General features: G+C 47.2%; 6 protein-coding genes; 3 read left to right on the forward strand and 3 right to left on the reverse strand.

The window, feature by feature from the left end:
• Positions 1-710, reverse strand: part of GSTUM_00008239001 (uncharacterized protein) — a gene marked incomplete at both ends in the record, with an annotated part of 3174 nt that extends 2464 nt beyond the window's left edge. The window contains one exon of the mRNA XM_002839931.1: positions 676-710. Within this exon, the coding sequence (XP_002839977.1) occupies positions 676-710 (35 nt within the window). The remainder of the gene's footprint in view (positions 1-675) is intronic.
• Positions 711-7153: 6443 nt separating this feature from the next.
• On the forward strand, positions 7154-9000 carry GSTUM_00008240001 (uncharacterized protein; the record flags this gene model as incomplete). XM_002839932.2 has 6 exons in its annotated part: positions 7154-7228; positions 7288-7650; positions 7716-7829; positions 7884-8353; positions 8420-8679; positions 8734-9000. The coding sequence occupies 6 exons, from the start codon at positions 7154-7156 to the stop codon at positions 8931-8933; spliced, it is 1482 nt and encodes a 493-aa protein (XP_002839978.1). The 3' UTR covers positions 8934-9000.
• Positions 9001-9982: 982 nt separating this feature from the next.
• GSTUM_00008241001 (uncharacterized protein) lies at positions 9983-12139 on the forward strand. XM_002839933.2 has 4 exons: positions 9983-10511; positions 10580-11065; positions 11260-11533; positions 11586-12139. Exons 1-4 carry the CDS (start codon positions 10092-10094, stop codon positions 11654-11656), a joined length of 1251 nt encoding a protein of 416 aa, XP_002839979.1. The 5' UTR covers positions 9983-10091; the 3' UTR covers positions 11657-12139.
• Positions 12140-12376: 237 nt separating this feature from the next.
• GSTUM_00008242001 (uncharacterized protein) lies at positions 12377-12994 on the reverse strand (the record flags this gene model as incomplete). XM_002839934.2 has 1 exon in its annotated part: positions 12377-12994. Exon 1 carries the CDS (start codon positions 12701-12703, stop codon positions 12377-12379), a length of 327 nt encoding a protein of 108 aa, XP_002839980.1. The 5' UTR covers positions 12704-12994.
• Positions 12995-14033: 1039 nt separating this feature from the next.
• Positions 14034-15812, reverse strand: GSTUM_00008244001 (uncharacterized protein). XM_002839935.2 has 2 exons: positions 14977-15812; positions 14034-14892 (listed from the first exon to the last, which is right to left on the reverse strand). The coding sequence occupies exons 1-2, from the start codon at positions 15407-15409 to the stop codon at positions 14369-14371; spliced, it is 957 nt and encodes a 318-aa protein (XP_002839981.1). The 5' UTR covers positions 15410-15812; the 3' UTR covers positions 14034-14368.
• A 1135-nt stretch (positions 15813-16947) lies between these two features.
• Positions 16948-19208, forward strand: GSTUM_00008245001 (uncharacterized protein; the record flags this gene model as incomplete). XM_002839936.2 has 4 exons in its annotated part: positions 16948-17743; positions 17799-18116; positions 18181-18607; positions 18668-19208. 4 exons carry the CDS (start codon positions 16948-16950, stop codon positions 18987-18989), a joined length of 1863 nt encoding a protein of 620 aa, XP_002839982.1. The 3' UTR covers positions 18990-19208.
• Between the last annotated feature and the right edge of the window lie 465 nt (positions 19209-19673).

Consider the following 19673-nt stretch of genomic DNA (forward strand, 5'->3'; position numbering starts at 1 on the left):
CGAGGGATTAATTACCAATCTGGTGGAATAGCTTCCTGCGAGTTAATAGGAAGTCATCCAAAGAAAATCTATTGGTTGGGTATGGAGTTACATAGGATTGGAGTCAGACGACCTACGATAGTTGTAATGACAACCCCCTTTGCAGATATAGCAATGGATACAACTGATCATTTTATCAATGGCGAAGACAATTGGAGTCAACTCAGTTTGACTTAAGAACTAGGCCATATGTCTAAAGACTCTGCTAATTGGGATATTACTATTGGAGACAGCACGCTTCCTAAGAAGAAATATCGTAATTACCGAAGAGGGTGTGATGGTTTTCAGGATCTACAGGTGTTCGCACCTTGGAAGAAAACTCGATGTTACAAATTACGATTGAAGAAGTACATAGTTGTATGATAAATAGATGTAGTCTGCAAACACTCAGACGCGAAATATAAATATTGAAATGCCTCCCAATCTTTAAGACATTATCAAGCAACGGAGAAGAGACCTTAACAATATAATATTGGTTTTATGATTCTACCCTACTTTACCTATTTTACTTCGCTTCTAGTAGTCATAAACGAAAAGAGCAAAGTCTGAGCCTTCCTAGACAATCTCTGTCTACAGAAACGAATCTCGATTGGCCCTGATAACTTTGAAGTCTATCAAGTTGTCTCCACCTAATACTCCTCCATTCCTTTAATGCTTGAACTATTGCTCATAGTTCTTTATCTGCAACATTATAGTTACATTCTGCAGGGGTTATTGTCTTGGATCGATAAGATACTGGCCTCTATTTTCCGTCTTCGCATTGTTGCGATAGTATGCCTGAACACACATATTTCGAGACATCCATTTCGATTATTGTCCTTCGGTTTGGATTGAAGTGTACCAGTATTGGTACTGACATTAAATGTGTCCGAATAGCATCGTATGCTTTTTGCTCTGTTTCCCCCCATTTCCATTTTCTGTCTTTCTTGATTAGGTTATAGAGTGGTTTTACAAGCCTGCTAAACCCTTCTATGAACCTTCGATAAAAGTTGCTGAATCCCATAAAGAACTAAACCTCTGTTTTGTTGTTCGGTTTAGCTCAATCCCATATTTCTGCTGTTTTGACTGGGTCAACTTTGACCCCACTCCGGTTGATGATAAATCTGAGGTATTCAGTTTCTTCCTTATAGAATTTGCATTTCGTTGGTTTGATCTTCATTCCTGATCCTTGTATTGTGGCCATAATGTTGCTGACATTCTTCTGATATTGTTGCATGTTTTCCCAGTAGATGAGTACATCATCTAAGTATATGATGCAACATATGTCGAGGTACTTATTGAGTATCTTGTTGATCCACCATGGGAATGAAGCCAGTGCATTGGTTAGCCCGAACAGCATAACTAAGTATTCAAACATCTCGTATCTCGAGGCGAATGTAGTCTTCCATTCGTCTCCTGCTTTGATGCATATATTGTGGTATGCATCCTTGATGTCAAGTTTGGTGAAGTATTTTGCTAACCATAGACTATCCAGTGCCTCTCTGATTAAGGATAGTGGATACCGATCTTTCTTGGTAACTGAATTGAGGGCTCTGTAGTCTACCCAGAGTCTCATTTTTCCATCTTTCTTTTTGACGAATAGTATTGGAGATTCTCCAGATGCAAAGGAGTTCCTGATCCATCCTCGCTTTTGGTTTTGCTCAATATACTTTCTAAGTTCTTCGAGCTCCGCTTCTCCTAGTAGGTATAACTTCTTTTAGGGAATCTCTTTTGTTTTTCCCGTTTTCTCATCTTTGTCCAGCTGAATTTCGTGGTCAATTCCCGGTCTTCGGGGTGGTAGCCGCGTAGCTTCCTCTTCTTGAAATAGATTCGTGAACTGATGATATTCTTTTGGAATCTATTCTTTTTATCCTTTTTTACTTTGGTATTTCTTGTCTTGAATTGCTAGTTCCATGCTGATGTTGATTTTCGCTAGGACCGCTTTTTCGTCTTCGTATGTCCATTTGAGAATTCCTGTTATATCTCCTCTTCGATAGTACTGTCCGAAGACCTATGCTGTGATCTCCTTGATCTCAATTCATTTTGTTGTATCAGACTGGTTTTGGTCTGTGCTTCCAAATTCCTTATCTCCCCTTGTGGTTTCTTCCAGTTGATCTATTTCGAGAAGATTTTCTTTGTTGATTTTTCCGATAATCAACTGTGCGATTCGATTCGCCTTTCTGGACTTCGTAGTCCTCTTGAGCTAGATTGGCCAAAACTACTTTGATTTCACCTGTATAGTCGATGTCGATCACACCCACTATAGTAATAAGTTGATGTTTAACTGCTAGACCACTTTGGGGTGCTATCCGCCTATAGGTGCCTTCTGGTAGTCTGATGACTATTCCTGTTGCTATCGGTACCTGCCTGTTGGCAGGTATCTTGATTCCTTCGTTGGCATACAGGTCATGTTCTGCTGCTCCTTTAGAACCCTTGGTAGGCACTTTTGCCCCTTGGTCCAGTTTTTGTATCTGGACTCTCTTATCTTGCCGCATCTCAGCGAACGTTGCATGAAAAGTTTCTTCTTCCACTTCTCGTACCAGTGTCGAATAAACCACATGTGAACTATTGAGACATCGTGTCGCACATAGTTCACTTGTGAAGGTCATCTTATTCTCATTCTAGTTGATCATCAGGTTATGTCTTCGTAACCTTGGCATCCTTAGGACTATCTCATGGTTTTTGAGATTTGCTACCTGGAAGGTTACCGTATCTCTATGGCTGTCAATGTCCATAGGGACTTCCGCCGTATGGATTATAGAGCCCATAGCACTTGGCTTTCTATCCGCTAGGTAGACTAGTCTTGCTTTCTTCACTTTCTTGGTATGGAGGCCGTATTTGTGGCAGATTTCCTTGTCGAAGAAATCTTCGGTCGCTCCCCCGTCGAGCATTGCATATATTGTTATTGCTTCGCGTTCTTCGTTGTATATCTTTGTTTTAATCATTATATAATCTCCGTCTTCTTCTTCTCTTTGCGTGTGTAGTACTGTATAGTAGTTCACTAATTTGATGGGTTTTCCTGGTCCACATCTTGGGTCTCCCAAACTACTATTTACTGTGAACCCTCATCGTTTTCCGCCGGTGAATCTTCAGTGATCATTTCACGAATGTTTCTCCTCTTTTGAGTTTGGAAGCAATTGTTTCCAGCAACCCTGGTCTCTTGGTATCCACTGTCTGGTTGGCTTCTGCATTCTTGTACCCGATGTCCTGCTTTTCAGCACCTTAAGCAGAGTTTCCCATTCATTCTTCTAGTGTATTCTTTCTTCGATAGGTTCAGAGCAGGTCCTGCTCTTGATTTGTCCAACTCCATTGGTTCTCCTAGTGGTAATGCTCTGTTTTCATCTCAAGCTACCCTGTGGTTTGAAGGTTTTATTCACGTTTCTGGATGATTGGGCTATCCTATATGCTATAGTGTTTTCTGAGTTGTTTCAAACCATGTTTAGTTTGCTTTCATTATCGATCGCCCACCTTGCAAATTGTTCCACTGTTGTGTAGCGTGAGTTTGAGATTCTCCATGCTTCTCAGAGTCTCTCACTACAGTTTCATAAGAGGATGATTTAGAGAGTAGCATCGTCAAACTCTGCCTCGTATTCCAATAGTCGGCATTCATTCCAGTATGCCGAAAAGGTCTGTTTTCCTTGTCGAAGTTTCTCCCGCTTTCGTCTTGTTGTCTCCATAACGTTGGGATCTCCAAATTGTTCAAAGAGTGTCACCTTGAATTCCTTGTATGTTACCCATTCTCTCTGCTTTCTCCCATCTTGGAAGGGCATGATCTATTGTCCCGCAACTCCCCTTAATAGAGATTCCACATAGGGAATCTTGATCTCATCATGGTGCTCTCCATATCCCTTGACAGCAAAATACCCTTCGTATTGTGCCAGGAATATTCATAGCTTGTATTTATCTCCTTCGTACGTGTCAGGTTCTTTCGCTTTCGGTCATTGGATATTCCCTTGTCCTGTGTTTCGTGTTGCTGCCAGAAATGCCTGGAACTGATTCTCAGTCATTCCAAGTATGCTAGTGCCTGGTGCTAGAGCGGCCAGGACTAGTGGCACAGGTACTGCTGATCCCGATATCCTCTCTGGTCATGAGGTTCCTGCAGGAGAGCTATCAACTAGTAATCCTTTCTCTGAAGTTACTGGGCTTCCTGCCCTTGAGGGTTCTGCTAATACGTGATCTAGGGCATCACTAAATCCCCCTAGGTTAAGGTTTTAATCGTCGATGTCGATATCTCCTTCCCTGTCTTGGTTGAAGGATGCTGTCTTGTATCGTTTAGCGTCGCACTAGGTGACACTTTATAATGTAACGATCCCTCCTTGGATAGTTAGTTCTTGGTGATGGGGACCGATACTTTTCTTCTTCTTCTATTTCTTTCCTTAGTCTTACGATAGGACTAGGCCTCTGCCTACGTTACCAATAGTACAAGACCTTTGTCTTCTATCAGGAACCCCTATCATAAGTTTTCTCTAACTCTTCTTCGTGAAGAACTTTCCTTAGCGTAACAATAACATTGCAATAAAGATAAAGATCGTAAAGGTATTTTTATATTCATTAAAGTAATAAGTAGGAAAAGTACTTAGAACAAAGCGTAAAGATCCTATCCTCCTCGGCCACCTCAATCTCCTTATATAGTGTTCTTCACGCCCATAGTCATGTGACCAAAGGTGGTCACATGCGCAAAACCAAATCATAACAAACTAACTATGTGACCAAAGTTGTCACATGCTCAAAACCCATGACCTCATAGCAAAGTCATGTGCAAAACTCATGAATCAATCATAACACAATAAACAAGTCATATGACTTGATTAAGTCATATGCGTGAAACCTATGACATCATAACGAGGTTATGTGCAAAATATAAATCATATGCGTAAGGCATACCTGCATGGCATACTCACAAGACATATTCGCCAGGCGCACATCCTATGACTCACATTCGAGTCATGTGCGAAACATAATAAAGTACAACATACTAAATCATATGACCCAAATCGGTAATATGTGCAAAACAATAACATACCTATGACTCATAATTATGAGTCATGTGAAAACCTTTTTCATGCCAATCCACATTCGTGACAGTTCCGCTGCTGTAACCTCTTCTTTCTTTCCTCCTTGGTTGTAGGATATCCTACTTGCTTTATCGCTTCTGTTTTGTCCAAAACACACTGTAAGTCATGCTTTATCGCGTCCTGCTTTAACTGTTCCATATAGTCAATGCTAGTAATTGGCTTGAAGAATACTGACATACTGGGCTGGACAGCTGCTTATAAATAATGTACCGTTAACTCGATTTATTCACTGTACTCAGAATTCATCCAAATGTCTTACTTTTCTGGTCAGCCCTTCGGAGCTGATTTGATTCCAGAATGTTGTCCACCATAGGGTCGATCTATGGTACTGTGTGGTGAAAGCAAAAGTGCCGCCCATATTATAAAAGAAAATTTCTAAATGATGTGGAGATTTTCTTCCTAGGTCTCAGGCCCTGGATAGTTGTCCGCATACTACTCCTACTGTGATAACACAACAAGCTTGAGCTTAGGAATTAGGGCTATTGTTTGTCAAAGTTAATCTAGTATCGTACTGTACTACTTACTGTATTATGAACTTAAACACAATTGTGAATATCTAGATTGTCCCATTGTAATTTGTGTCAGTTCAACCTGTCCCAACTAAATCTACCTAAAATCCCCGGTCAGCATTTTATGCGTGTCCCAAATGGTATGGGTGCTACAGTATATGGACTGGCTTATGGCCCTACTGTGTCACGAATATGGAACTTCATGTATGGATTTTTATGAAAATATACCCCCCATATTAGGGAACAAAAGTGTACCGTAAACACAACCACTTTACGACCGTCTTACCGGTATTTAAGAACTGTTCTTACAGTACAGTAAGACTGTGCAAAGTTGAGCCACCGAGCACTATTGCACATGTGGAAAGGTTAGTGCCGTTGCTGTGTTATCGTATCATATTGTATTACTATCAACAATAGCTAATACTGGTCTGGGGAAAGTCCAAGTTACGACCGTCGTAGCAAAACCTCCCTAATAACGGTGTATTTATGGGAAATTGAACTCGATCCCCCCCATAACGGTAGTGCTTGCGCCAGCACAGTAGACTATCGCAGGATATTCGATACAGGAAGACATGGTTCTCCACACCTCATCTCCAAATCCAAGCCCTGGTGATCTCTCAAGAGGGTGCGTGTAGATCTACTCGGGTATTCAAACCATTGACCAATGTGGAAGGAGGAGGATAAGGTGAGCGTTTTCCACTGTGCTCGAGTAATATCGGTATCATACTAACGATTAGATCCATCCGGCGGAGGTTAAAGGCCGCCGGTCGCCATAACACTTGCTGACAGCAGCACTCTTATCATACCGTATATTTCTAAAACATTTCTTTATAGAAAGAGTTCTAGCGAGGGAGGCCAATGGTGGAAAACCGGAGTACAAATGCAAGCCTTGGCTGGGTTCACGCGATGTTGATGAATGGGAGGGGGTAATCATCGAGAGAATCCACAGCATCCGATCAACGTTCCGTTTCGAGGGGGGTCAGAACGACGGCGAAGAGTCTCACAAGGGTCGTGTTCGAGTTGACTTCGAAAAGCTAACGGCTCTGTTTCCTTGGAAAGGGTTTGTGGGTCAGGCGACGGAATTTATCAAGGGGCAACTGATCAAGCTTGATGATTCTAATATGGGTGCCGTAAAGAACGGGGTTCGAGTGTCAGCGAGAAGATCGCGGACGAGTCCTAGCACCAAGTGGGAGTCAGTCTTGAGAACAGGGACTCTTTCGATCAAGATACATCACAAATATCGACTGAGGTGGATGAAGTAGAGTATTCGGGGTTATCAGTTGACAACCAGAATCCAGATTCTCAACCGGTACCGGGTACTCGGGTGTGGTACTTGTACTGTACCTAGAAAGCTTGGCCCTCTTGGACACTGTCATATTACTGGTAGCAAGAACAAGGCTAGCCAGGGCCAAGCTTGACCTCCTGCCAGCTGTTCGAGTATCGTCCGAGTCATCCAGATTTCAGACTCTCGAGTCCTGGCCTGACAACAACCTCACTGCATCCAAATCCAGTTTATATATACATAAGATCTATTTACGCGGAATTATTATCATGTCTACCGCTGGGCCTTCTCAAATCAATGGCGATATCCCTTCAATTCGCGTTTTCACCATGAATTGCTGGGGAGTAAGCACATCCACCTCTATTTTTCGGGTCAAGACCTAATATGTCTATCGTTCCTCCAGCTCAAATACATCGCCAAGCACCGAGAGGCTCGACTCAATGAGGTCTCGCTTCGTATAGCTCGCGCGTCACCTTCATTCGATATTGTCGCTCTTCAAGAATTTTGGGTTTATGCCGATTATGGGAACCTACGTACAAAGACCTCGTCGATTCTGCCCTATGGGAAATTCTACTTCTCAGGAGCTATTGGCGGTGGATTGGTAATTCTTTCCAAATGGCCGATTGAGCAGAGCAGCATGTTCGGGTACCCGCTCAATGGACGGCCAACCGCGTTTTGGAGAGGAGATTGGTATGTTGGGAAAGGTGTCGCTTGTGCTGCTGTGCGACATCCCAGCGGGAAGACCATCGATATTTTTAATACACATGTCAGTCCACTTTAGGCGACATCTTTAGCCTCTTATGTTTTCTTCTGACGTTTCGAATGGATTAGCTACATGCACCTTACGAAAAGAACGATTCTTATTTGTGTCACCGTACTGCCCAAGCGTGGGAGATTGCAAAGCTGCTCCGTGGAGCTGTTCAGAAAGGGCATATCGCGATTGGGGTGAGAACATCCGACTTCTTCCCAGACAAGACGAAAACAAGCTAATAAATCTAGTTGGGTGATTTCAACATGATTCCGTCGTCTCTGGCTCACCGAATCATATCAACTCATGGCCTTGTCTCTGACAGCTGGCTGTCCGCTAATCCAACAACCCCATCTATCACTCCCCCAAAGACTAATGCAAAGACAAATATTGAGGTGCTCGGTGCAACTTGTGACAGTGTTCTCAATACATGGCGCATGAGCACGCCGACTCTACCGCCCCCGGAGACTGAGGACCCAAAGGGGAAGCGCTTAGACTACATCTTCCATGCACCACGTTATTCCTCTGTTCAAGACATCAGGATTGGGATGACGGAACCTATGTCAATGCCGTCACAAAAAGGTGGCAAGGGTGGCGCAGGTGGCTATTGTTCTTTGAGTGATCATTTTTCCGTAGAGGTTACACTTTCTCTCGCACCGAACCAACAACAGCAAAATGCTCTTGCTGAGGCAAGGAATCCGGACCTTGTTTCGAATTCAACGTTATTAAATGTGGCGGGAGCTGTCAGGGCCGAAGAAGCTCAAGTTACCAATAAAGTGGGGGAGAGAGAAAACGAGCAATACCTGCCGCCCACCATAATAGACGAAATTCTGGAACTTGTTGCGAAATACACAAAAAGGGAGAATTTTGAATATCATTGGAGGCTATACCATTTTTGGGGATCTCTGGTGGCTCTTGTAGGGCTCCACGTGGGAGTTTGGTGGAGTCCACACAATGGGGTTTCTTTTGCCTTAATGTTTGTTGCGTGTGCAGTCGCAGTCACTGGTGGTTTAGATGGATTGATTGGATTCTTGTTTATGGGTAGCGGTCAGTTTCCCTCTGGTCGTCTTATAACAAACCTTGCCTAACCCATTCATCCAGAGCTAAGAGCACTAAAGGAATTCGAGGAGGAGTTGAAAATGTACCGACATCTTGCTGCTAAGGCCCACGGAGCTAGTAGCTCTAGGTCACACGTGTCAGGGTCAAAAGTAGCATTAGTTACTAACGGGGCTACCGAGGGTACGTTCCGTTCTTCGAATAGCGCCGATGAGGTGAGGATTGACATTCATGAATCTGTATAGTGGATGTTTGACTAGTTCGTGTTTGAGTTATTTGGTGCCCTATTCACCTGTTGCTAACTAGGATATAATTTTCTTTTGGTTTCCGGCATTGTTTATTTGTTGCACACTGTGGAGAAAAAAGTGCTATATAAGAAGATACGGTGGCTCAAGGTGCAAATGCGGGGGTTATCTGGTCTGGAATACTTACCTATACCAGTAATTGATCCAAATTTCTCAATAACTGGGTGTTGGTCTCCTGTTCTGCGTGGACACGTTAAGTGAGTTCTTGATAGTGTATTCCTCGAAGGCTAGTGTGATACGGTTGCCATACTTCTGACACTGATATACATGGGTGCCTAATATGCTATATCCGGCGGTAATACTACGCACTCATGTTCTATTAGGTGCCCTCCCTACCCAAACCAACTATTTGGCCTGCCTACGGTAGTGAACTAACCATATAACATGGGATGCGGATCGCATATCGCCAGTTGTACCGGTAGTGATATATATACAAGCTGGCTAGTAGTAAGCAAATATGATTTGTACGCAGTTAGTATTTACTGCCAGGAATCTTGGTAGGGTGAATTACCTCCGAGTGGGTAAATCCCCTAACTCGATAGAATAGCTCATGCCCCCAATATGTAAAGATCTAACGTCATCTGGACATGGAGAATACCGTAATGGATACCCGGTATACCTGTAAGGCAGCCTTTTGGATTTAAACTTAATTGGTTGAATCATCCTCTCCTTCTTGCTTGAGATCTGAATGTGTCCGACCTGTAATAATTCGCGGAGACGAGGCATTGTTACTGTGAGGATAGCTGGTCTGATCTGATGGCAGTTCTCAAAGCAGCCCCGATCACGAATGCTCAATCGATTCCCGAGCTCTAGAGTGGAGGTGACAACAACCCCTGACCCTTCAAAACGGGTTCGCGCAGCATCCGGGTAACACCAATCCATTCTGTTGGAAATCCTTCGGAAAAGGGACCCCTATCTTCTGGTTGATCCTTCACTGCAACACAAGTCTCACTTCGACTTCAACTTTCCTAGCGAAATACGTTTTTCTTCCATTCTTCATTCTTCATCTCTCTTTAACTACTATTTCTCAGGTAAAACCTTTAAAAATTGCTTGGCATCGGGTTCTTCACTACCTAGTATTCTAATCACCACAACGTCATGCGCTTCTCCAGGAAGTCCACGTCTCTTTTACTGCTATTGGTTGCGCCCCCTTTGATCGCGGCAGCGAACAGTCATGTTCCAATAGAGTATCCAGAGGGAGCCTCAGCAGTAGGAACTAAGAAAGATGTTGTTACCCATCCACGTAATCCTAAGGCACCATACAAGATTTCGGACACCCAGTCAGGAGCTGGGGCATTAAGATCGAAGGCAGAGGGCACAGCAGATGCGCCTGTTGATGGTCTTGATGGAAAGCCACATGACGGTCCGGGCTTGCACCCAGGATCAAAGGAGAAGGGGTCAGGAGAGGTTGGAGTTTCCGGTGGTGGAGCTAGTGTTGACATCAAGAATCCACCGCCACATACTGGTGAGCACGAGATTGTTGAGATCGAGGAACCGGCAGAGGGCGATGATTCAGCGGTAGGATTCTCACGTGCCGGGTTGTGGAGGTTGGAACATTGGTGAGCTGATTGGAGATTCCGGCATAGATCAAAAACCCAAAGAGCAAGAGCAAGGACGCCAAGGATGATCCGTCAACTCCCAAGCCACCGGTGCCCAAGACTGGCCATCAAGAATACACAGGATCACAGGGCGATACCATTAAGTATGGCGGACCTCCGGTTAAGATCCCGAAACACCTGAAGCCCGCCGAGTTAGAAGCTGCAGATTTATCTGGCATCTCTCAACCTTTCCATTCCTTCACTTTGTCCTTCATTATGATTATCTTCTCAGAGATTGGTGATAAAACATTTTTGATTGCGGCTCTGATGGCAATGAAACACCCCCGAGTACTGGTATTTACAGCGGCTCTCGGCTCTCTGATTGTCATGTCAATTCTATCGGCAGTTTTAGGTCATGCCGTTCCCACATTAATTCCGAAACGGTTTACCAACTTTCTTGCCGCTGGTCTCTTCCTTATCTTTGGGGTACGCATGGTATTGGAGGGTCTTAGAATGGAAAAGGGCACCGCCAACGTGCAGGAGGAGATGAAGGAGGTTGAACAAGAGCTCGAGGAGAAGGCAGCTGGGCGGGAAAGAGGGGCATCTATCTCCCGAAGTCTCGAATCGGGCCTGGTATCATCGCCGTCCCGCGGTGGACTTGGGATCCGTCGATCTACGTCGTCTCCAGCATTGTCTGACTCCGACGAGGATGACTACGAGCGCGCTAGAGGGAAGAGTGGCTCTGGGAAAGCGCGAATGACATCCTTGGAAGGAATTCAAAACCTTGCCGGGTTACTACTGTCGCCCGCCCTGGGTCCAAACATTTTGTAATGACTTTCTTGGGAGAGTGGGGGGATCGCAGCCAGATTGCTACTATTGCTATGGCTGCCGGACAAGATTACTGGTACGTTACTATCGGAGCTATCTCTGGACATGCCATTTGCACTGGTATCGCAGTGGTCGGCGGTAGAATGTTGGCAAGCCGCATTAGTGTCCGAAATGGTGAGCCATATCTCCTTTATATGTCATTAGGCAGAGCTAATACGCCTGGCAGTAACCTTGGGTGGGGCTGGCGCGTTTTTGGTTTTCGGTATCATATACTTGTGCGAGGCGTTCTACTTTTAGGGAGAGGGAGAAGGTGGCGATACTCAATTGTTTAACTGTTAGAAAGCGGGGGGCAAAAATGATACAACCATTCACTTCTGAAGGAGATCACTAGGGACCTGTTTTATGTTTAATTTTGAATTGGCGTTTTTTCTTCTCCATCTCTTAGGTTTTTCCTTTCCTTTCCCTTCCTTTCCCTTCCTTTCCCTTCTTTTCCAAAGCCTTCTTTTCCAAAGAAACTACATCTTCTAACAAAAGCCTATTGCCTACATTATCCTTTCTAATTCGGACCTTATCGTTGCTCCCGCTCGTGGCCGGAACTGTTTTTATTTATTCATTTGGTTTCTGTATTATGTATGTTTGCCGTCATAGACTTGTAGGTACCGATGGGACGGGGCGGGATGGATTACTGGTGTACGGAACGGGTTGGGGGGCTAGGGATATAAAAAGGGAAGATGGGCTATCATACGATGTAGTTGATTGAGCAAACTGAGTATGGCTGTGCTATGGTGTGGAATTGTGGTGACTGATATAGGTGATTTCCTGTGATTGATAGCCCGGATTAACTTTAAGCTTTGCGGGAACATGAGGTGCGCAGTTGATTGCTTACCAGTAACCAAAATCACTGGTCCTGGGTTCGTGTCCTGCATGGTTGGCAGGCATGGTGTGATAGGATGAAGTAGATATATTCCTGAGTGGTGTCCGTCAAGATAATCCGAACCAACACATCATCAGCACCCTTCAGATCTGTGCCTCGGCTTCCGCTCCAACTTCACTCCCATCCTCCTCTCCCTTCCCTTCCTCCACCTCCCGGCCCACTCCCCGCTCCAACTCCAACTCTTCAACACCAACACCAATCCCCCTCGCCAATTCCTCCACCCTGCACACCCACCTCTTCACAAGGGGGTGCATCTCTACCACCCTATCTAATGTAACCTCCCCTTCCCCCTCCTCCCCCTGCTCCGCAATCGCATACAACCAAACACCTCCCCGCGCGAAATACTCCTCCGTGAACACCCCGTCAAAGACCAACTCCCGCTTCGCCCTCTCAAACTCCCCCCGCGCCATCGCCGGGGCGATGTGCGAGAGACCCTGTAAAGCACCCAACACCCACCCGATCTTCAAACCGAATCGGCCGCCCAGTGCATAGCCTTCGTCGAAGCCGGATTGGAGATGCAACGTTTTTCCGTAGGTGATGCCTGCGAGGTACCCGTGTGTGTGGTGGGTGTGGTGGAGGCGGACTATGTCGGGGCTTTCGCTGGGTGGGGAGGGAGAGCGGGGAGGAGGAGGGGGGGTGGAAGGGCGGGAGGAGAGGGGAGTTTCGAGGTACATTTTTCTTCTTCCCCTGTTGTGGTTGTGTTGTGGAGTGGTATTTTTGTGGAGGTATTTTTGGGGAGGGGAGGGGGGTAAGATTGGTGGGGTTGAAAGTGCCAAGATGATGGGCAGCGGGGATGGAGATTGGATATTGATACAACGGTTTTGTCTTTTTCTTTTTATCTTTTCCCGCCCTTTAGTCCAGCTCTGAACGATAAAACCCGGCTGGCAACGGCGGTGAGGGGGGCGAACAAACGATCAAACGAACGGATAAAAATATCTACAAACGTACTTACAACAAGCAATTACAAAGAAATAGCACAAGCGATGGCATTCAATCTCCGTTCTTGGATACCCTGGTCCGGCCGCGGTTCTTCCTCCTCGGTACCTCCACCCCCCTCCTCTTCATCACTCCCCACACCACCACCACTATCCCCCACCGTACAGCCCCCTGCAGCCGCCACTCCAATCCCCGAACCAACCCGCCTCCGCCGCCAGATAACCCTCCTCCTAGGCGGGACCACATTCCTAGCCCTCAGCATAGCACTAACCCGCCGCACAATCCACCGGCGCAAACTCTCGCTGGTGCCAAAATTCTACCACCCGAACAACCGCCCACCCACCCACCCTCCGAACGGTGCCCTCGACGCCCTAGAAGCTTTGAACCTGGCAACGCTTAACACGCTGAGCTTTGGCATGATGCTGGTGGGCGGGGGGATGCTCGCGCTGGACGTGTGCTCGCTGGAGGATTTGCGAGGAAGGGTGCACGAGGGGATGGGCGGGGAGGATGTAGCGGCGAGGGAAGCTGAGGAGGAGTTTGAGGAGTGGCTTGCGAGTGTGCTCGCTAGAAAGGAGAGGAAGGAGGAAGTTAAGAGGATGGTGGAGAGGGAGATGAGGGAGGCAAAGGAGAGGGAGGGGCATTGGGAGTAGGGTGTTTGGGAGTGGCATTGGGGGTCTGAATGGGATTGATGGCGATTGATTTTGTATATTATAAATCTAACAAGCCTCAAGGGTTGAGCGTCCGTCCCTCTGGTGCATTCTCTTCATGCTGTTTCTTTCCCCCACATTTCTCTACTGGTTAAAATTATTGATACCACTCCTGAGTTGTTTTCGTACATCTTCTCTCTTATCTAGTTTACACAGGCTCTCACGCCCATCTATCCATTTGAATAGTAATACAGTAGTGACAAGAGGTACATCATACATGATGCCCTAAAACATAAAGAAATCACAATGGAATAAACAATCCTAGTCCTCCCACTCAAGAAGTTGCCAGCCCTGTCACCCCATCTCCGTCCCCCCGCCCTCTATCCACAACACACCCCAATGTCTCTCAGGAAGTCGTCACTCCTGCCACCCCGTCTCCACCCTCTTCATAAATATCCTCCCCACCCGTGACGTACCAGCTCCCCTTCCCACTCAAGAAGTCGCTACCCCTGCCTCCCAGTCCCCGTCCTCCTCATAAATCTCCTCCCTATCCATGACATATCCCAGCCTAACCGCGACCCCGTCCAAGTTTCCACTTCTGATAACAGCCTCCAACTTCTTCATCCTCTCCCCGTCATTATCCCTAACCACCACCGCCTCAATGCTCCCCCTCTCATCCAACACCAACGAACCCCTCACTCCAATAGACCAATTGATAACAATCATGCGCACGGGAACATCCCACTCCACGCTCTCAATCCGATTGGTCCATGGCTCTTGCACGTCCCCGATACGCCCCATGTTCGTCAGGGTCTGCTCGAGTTTCTCTACCGCATCGAGACGCCGTGCGAACAGTTGAAGCTTGGCACGGAGCACACGAGCAAACTTCGCTAAGTCGTGTGGGTACTGAGCCCGGAGGCTGTGGACGTGCAGGAACGAAGGAATTGAGTGTCGGAGGATTGTGTAGGTGTTTGAGGCTAGAGACAGGATGATGTATTGACGTCTTGTAAATTTTCCTTTTATGAAAGTTAGCTTTGCTCACAATGTGGCTAGAGAGGGGGGGCAGAGGGGGAAGGAGGGAAGGAAGGGGGGGTGTTTACGATTTCCAAAAATCTCAAACCGAATCCCGACGTTAACATTGTGCGGCGGAGACGGGTCTTCGGAAGTGAACGTCGTAATGCCCGTCATGCGGTATAATTTCTTTAACCGCTCTTTTTGTGAACACTTCGCGTGTGCAATCACGTCGGAGAGGATGTCCTCATCGTTGGCTTCTGACTTCCCATCCGAGGCTCCACTAGCATTGCTGCTGGTCTCGGTTCCGGGGCCTACGGTCGACGTGACTGATGTGGGGTCTTCATAGCTCGGTCTGACTTTTGCTTGCGATAGTATGGTTGATATCGGCAGCGTCGAGCGGTATGAGAGGAGCTCTGCTGTCAGAAGGCTCTTATGACGTTCGAGTTCGGTGAGCCGAGCTTCGATTGAGAGGAGATCGAAGTCCTCTACTGAGGAGAGCTCATTCGATTGAGATGGCATGGTTTTTTTTCTCTCTTTCCGTCTTGTTTGATGATAATGTTTGAGGGATGTGATGTGTAGTGTGTGATGTGAAGCGTGTGGTGTGCAGTGTTTGATGCGCAGTGTTTGATGTGCAGTGTTTGATGGTGTGTAGTGTTTGGGGAGGGGGGGAGAGTCTATGAAGTACCGGTACAGTTACCGGTATGGTAGGTACCGATGGCGAGAGTGGGAGCTGGTCCGGAAGGTGATTGTTTGTTTACGTACCGGTACTCGAGGAGGTATCGTATCATATGTATTTCCTTTTTGTGGATGTACCATCACGAGTACAGTACGAGTATTGGTACCGTACTAGTACAGTACCGTACCGCTACAATAGCGCAGCTTGGCAAAAGTGGTTAGATACCAACATCTGAGTATCATCATGGCAATATCGGAGCTGTGTGGGGTAGCTGGTCTAAATGGATTGAAAATCGAGAGTAAGGAGCAAGTCCATAGGCGAATTTGTGCTTTCAAAGAACACAAGTGCCGGTATAGTGTTCACCCAAAAAGCTTGGTCAGCGGGGGGGGTTCTTGGACATTCCACGCCCTGATATTCCTTTCTTGCCGTCCGAAGTCTGTGTATGAGGTGCCGGTACAGGACAGTACAGGTACGAGTATCATACTCGTACCGTACGGTGCAGAGGGTGTGAATATTCACCTTTAGCTGTATCAGTCCCGCTGGTGAGATACGCCCCGCGACGGTAGAATATGGCATGGCATCACAACCCTCGTTGCGGGAACGCAATCGGTGAGAGATACAAGTCTTACTATCCTCAAAGATCCTTTGATGCTTTTACGAGTTGATACATAAATACGATAGCTGGTATGTGCCCCAGAGTTACATTCGTCGAGACACCGGCAATCGTAGCTTCACTCAAGGCGGCGACGGAGAAAGTTTCTTCAACACTTCAGCTCCCGTGGCCGCATATTCTTGGCGTCCCAAACGATGGAATCTCAGGGGGATTCCGGGTTCCTTGCTCCGGAGAAATTACCATAGGCTTGGCTCAATTCTGATGCACTTCAAGTGCTTGCGACACCGCTATAGTCTAATAAACAGACGTGAGAGAGAGAGAGAGCAGGAGTGGAAGAGCCAGATACCCTTTTGAACAAAGCCAGAGGAACTGGCTGATGCAGAAACAAGCTTGAATGCTATCATCAGATCCTTTCTCAAACCTACTACCGGTATTATACTCCTTTTTGTCATTCCATTATCCCATTACTTTGGAACTTTTATGACACTCTTCCCCCTGCCCCCTGTGTCTTTCCGAATAGCCTCGACAAGTGACAGCTTCCAGAAATAAAGGGGAGAAGGGAAAAAACTAAAACTGTGGAGACTTGAGAGCTTGGAGCTATCCTAGGGCCCTTACTGGTCCATATTCCTTTCCCTGGTGGTCGCCACTCCTCCCGCCGCGAACCAGAAGGACATCTGTTCTATTTCCCCTTCTGTTCTTGGCCCATGGTTGTTTGGTGCCCCCACTTACAGTAACCCAAACCCCCCCCCCCAAGCTAGTGTGTGGTGCATGTCTCCAGCACCTCTCTCAGAGTCCCGCGATCCCCTCCTCCCCCTCACCCCCTCGTCCTCATCTACAGTCCGAGCTCACCGGTCCAGTTCCTCCGCCGAACATCCCGACGATTTTGAGCTCGAAAACATATACGTAGACGACCTAAAAACACATTGCAACTCGGACGACCCGGCCACTCCTTCCTCACCAATGGCTCGCAGTCGTAAAGACCGCCATCACGACAACGACCGCTCGTCCTCGGCAAACATGAACTCATCCTCATCCGTTGAGTACCGACGAAAGAACGCTTCGGTGGATGGTCACGATCTGCTACCGTCCTCCATGCAGACGGAAGCGCTATTACAGCGGGAGTCCTTCTCGCTCGACGATGACCACGACAAGCAGGCCTCCGCATCGCTGAAGGATCTATCACCGCAAGATCAGAAGAACTTTGCTTTGCTAGTTCTACTCTACTTTCTACAGGGCGTCCCCATGGGTTTAGCGATGGGCTCAGTACCTTTCCTGCTGAAGAGTAGGCTCTCGTACGGTGAGATCGGAGTGTTTAGTTTAGCTTCCTACCCTTACTCCATGAAACTACTCTGGTCACCTATAGTCGACGCGATATGGAGCAAGAGGATGGGAAGGCGGAAGAGTTGGATCGTGCCTATACAAGCCCTCAGTGCGATAATGTTGTTATGGTTAGGAGCAAATGCGGATAGACTTATGGCTGAGGCCAGTGGCAAACTGTACACTTTCACATTTGTCTTTTTCTCACTGGTTATGCTTTGCGCGACGCAGGACGTTGCGGTAGATGGTGAGTTTTCCCCAGATTGAAGAGAGGCCCATGCGCTAAGACAAGCATCGTGCAGGTTGGGCTTTGACTTTACTTTCCGTGGAAAACCTCTCGTATGCTTCGACTGCCCAGACAGTCGGTCTTACCGCTGGAAACTTTCTTTCCTTCACTGTATTCTTGGCGTTCAACTCTCCAGACTTTGCAAATCGGTATTTCAGAACAACACCATCCGATGTTGGGCTCTTCACCCTGGGTGGATACCTCACATTCTGGGGGTGGGCATATCTCATCGTGACCCTCGGGCTAGCCGTCTTCAAGAAGGAGGAAAGGACCAGCAATCGTGATGGGCTAGTTAGCGTCTACAAGACCATGTGGAGGGTTATCAAGCTCAAACGTACGCTCCCCACACCCCAACACCCCTTGCACCATTTAAGACCAATGCTGACGAGCAAATACAGACGTCCAAACCTTCATAATAATCCACCTGATCGCCAAAATCGGCTTCCAAGCAAACGACGCCGTAACAAATCTCAAACTCCTCGAGAAAGGTTTCACACAAGAAGACATGGCCCTAACAGTCCTGATCGATTTCCCCTTCGAAATCGGCCTAGGCTACTACGCCGGAAAGTGGTGCGCGTACTTCCCGCCAATGACTCTCTGGATGTGGGCCTTCATCGGCCGCCTGCTAGCCGCAGTGCTAGCGCACATCACCGTCTGGATATTCCCAAGCGACGGTGTCGTCGAGTCCGGCTACCTCATGGTTGTGATCGCAGAGCATATCTTTTCAACTTTCACTAGCACAGTAATGTTCGTCGCTGTATCCGCCTTCCACGCTAAGATTGCCGATCCGGGGATCGGAGGGACTTATATGACCTTACTCGCAACGTAACTACTCCCCTCCCCCTCCTCTCCCCCTCCAACAATACTGACCAACTCCTCCAATAGCGTAAGCAATCTCGGCGGCACCTTCCCCAGGATCTTCGTCCTAAAACTGGTTGACGCCTTCACAATCGCGACCTGCACACCGCTGCCCGATGCCAAAACCCCCTTCGAACCCTTCTCCTGCGCCCTCGAAGGTGACAAGAAACTATGCAAGACACAAGGCGGCGTGTGCAACATAGAGCAAGACGGGTACTACATCACCAATGTGATCTGCATCATCATTGGCGTGGTCACATTCTGGGGGTACATTAAGCCCGCGGCCACGAGGTTGAGCGCGTTGCCGCTAAAGTCTTGGAGGGAGGCTAGTGGACCCAGGTCACCGTAGGTTAGAGAAAGGGGGGTGGGGGGGTGTATTATATGAACTTTTCTTCCTCTATATTGGCCCTCGGCGGGGGAGGGTTTTCTTGGGTAGGCGAGGTTGGGTATGATAGACCACGGGTGGGTGGGTATGGGTCAGGGGTGTTGCGTTATACCGCTGGAAAAAAAAAATCAACTATTATAATATAGGAAGGGAGTAAGCAGGTGTAATGTTAATCATGCTTGTGACACGTATCCGGAGTATCTAGAAGAAAGAAAGAAGAAGAAAATAAAAAATAGCAGATATATATCTGCAATAAATTCCGCAGGTATAAACTCGCGTCGATCGGTTGCTTGCATCTTTACCGCTGCATGTAGCACTTCACAAGTCATCACTCGTAGCGGGTCCTAAGCTGAAGAGCGGAAAGAAACTTGGATCCCCATTCAATGTACACAGTAGTATCATACTCGAGTATTTGTTGCGGCTCTTTGCGTGCCCTCCCGCGAACAGCAATCCGTACCACGCCGGAAACAATCATTCCACATCATACGTATGATACAGCCTCCCCGAACCGGGAAAACCACGACCCCCCCCCTCATGAGTCCGCAAATAGCATTCACAACAATTCGGAGAACGCACAAGTCACCAACTTATTACGGTCAATTTATCGCCCAAAACAAAAATTTTCACCAGCCAAGCCAAAGTCAAGCC

The sequence above is a fragment of the Tuber melanosporum genome, assembly GCF_000151645.1.
Source record: "Tuber melanosporum whole genome shotgun sequence assembly, scaffold_43, strain Mel28".
In the NCBI taxonomy this organism is placed as follows: Eukaryota; Fungi; Ascomycota; class Pezizomycetes; order Pezizales; family Tuberaceae; genus Tuber; species Tuber melanosporum.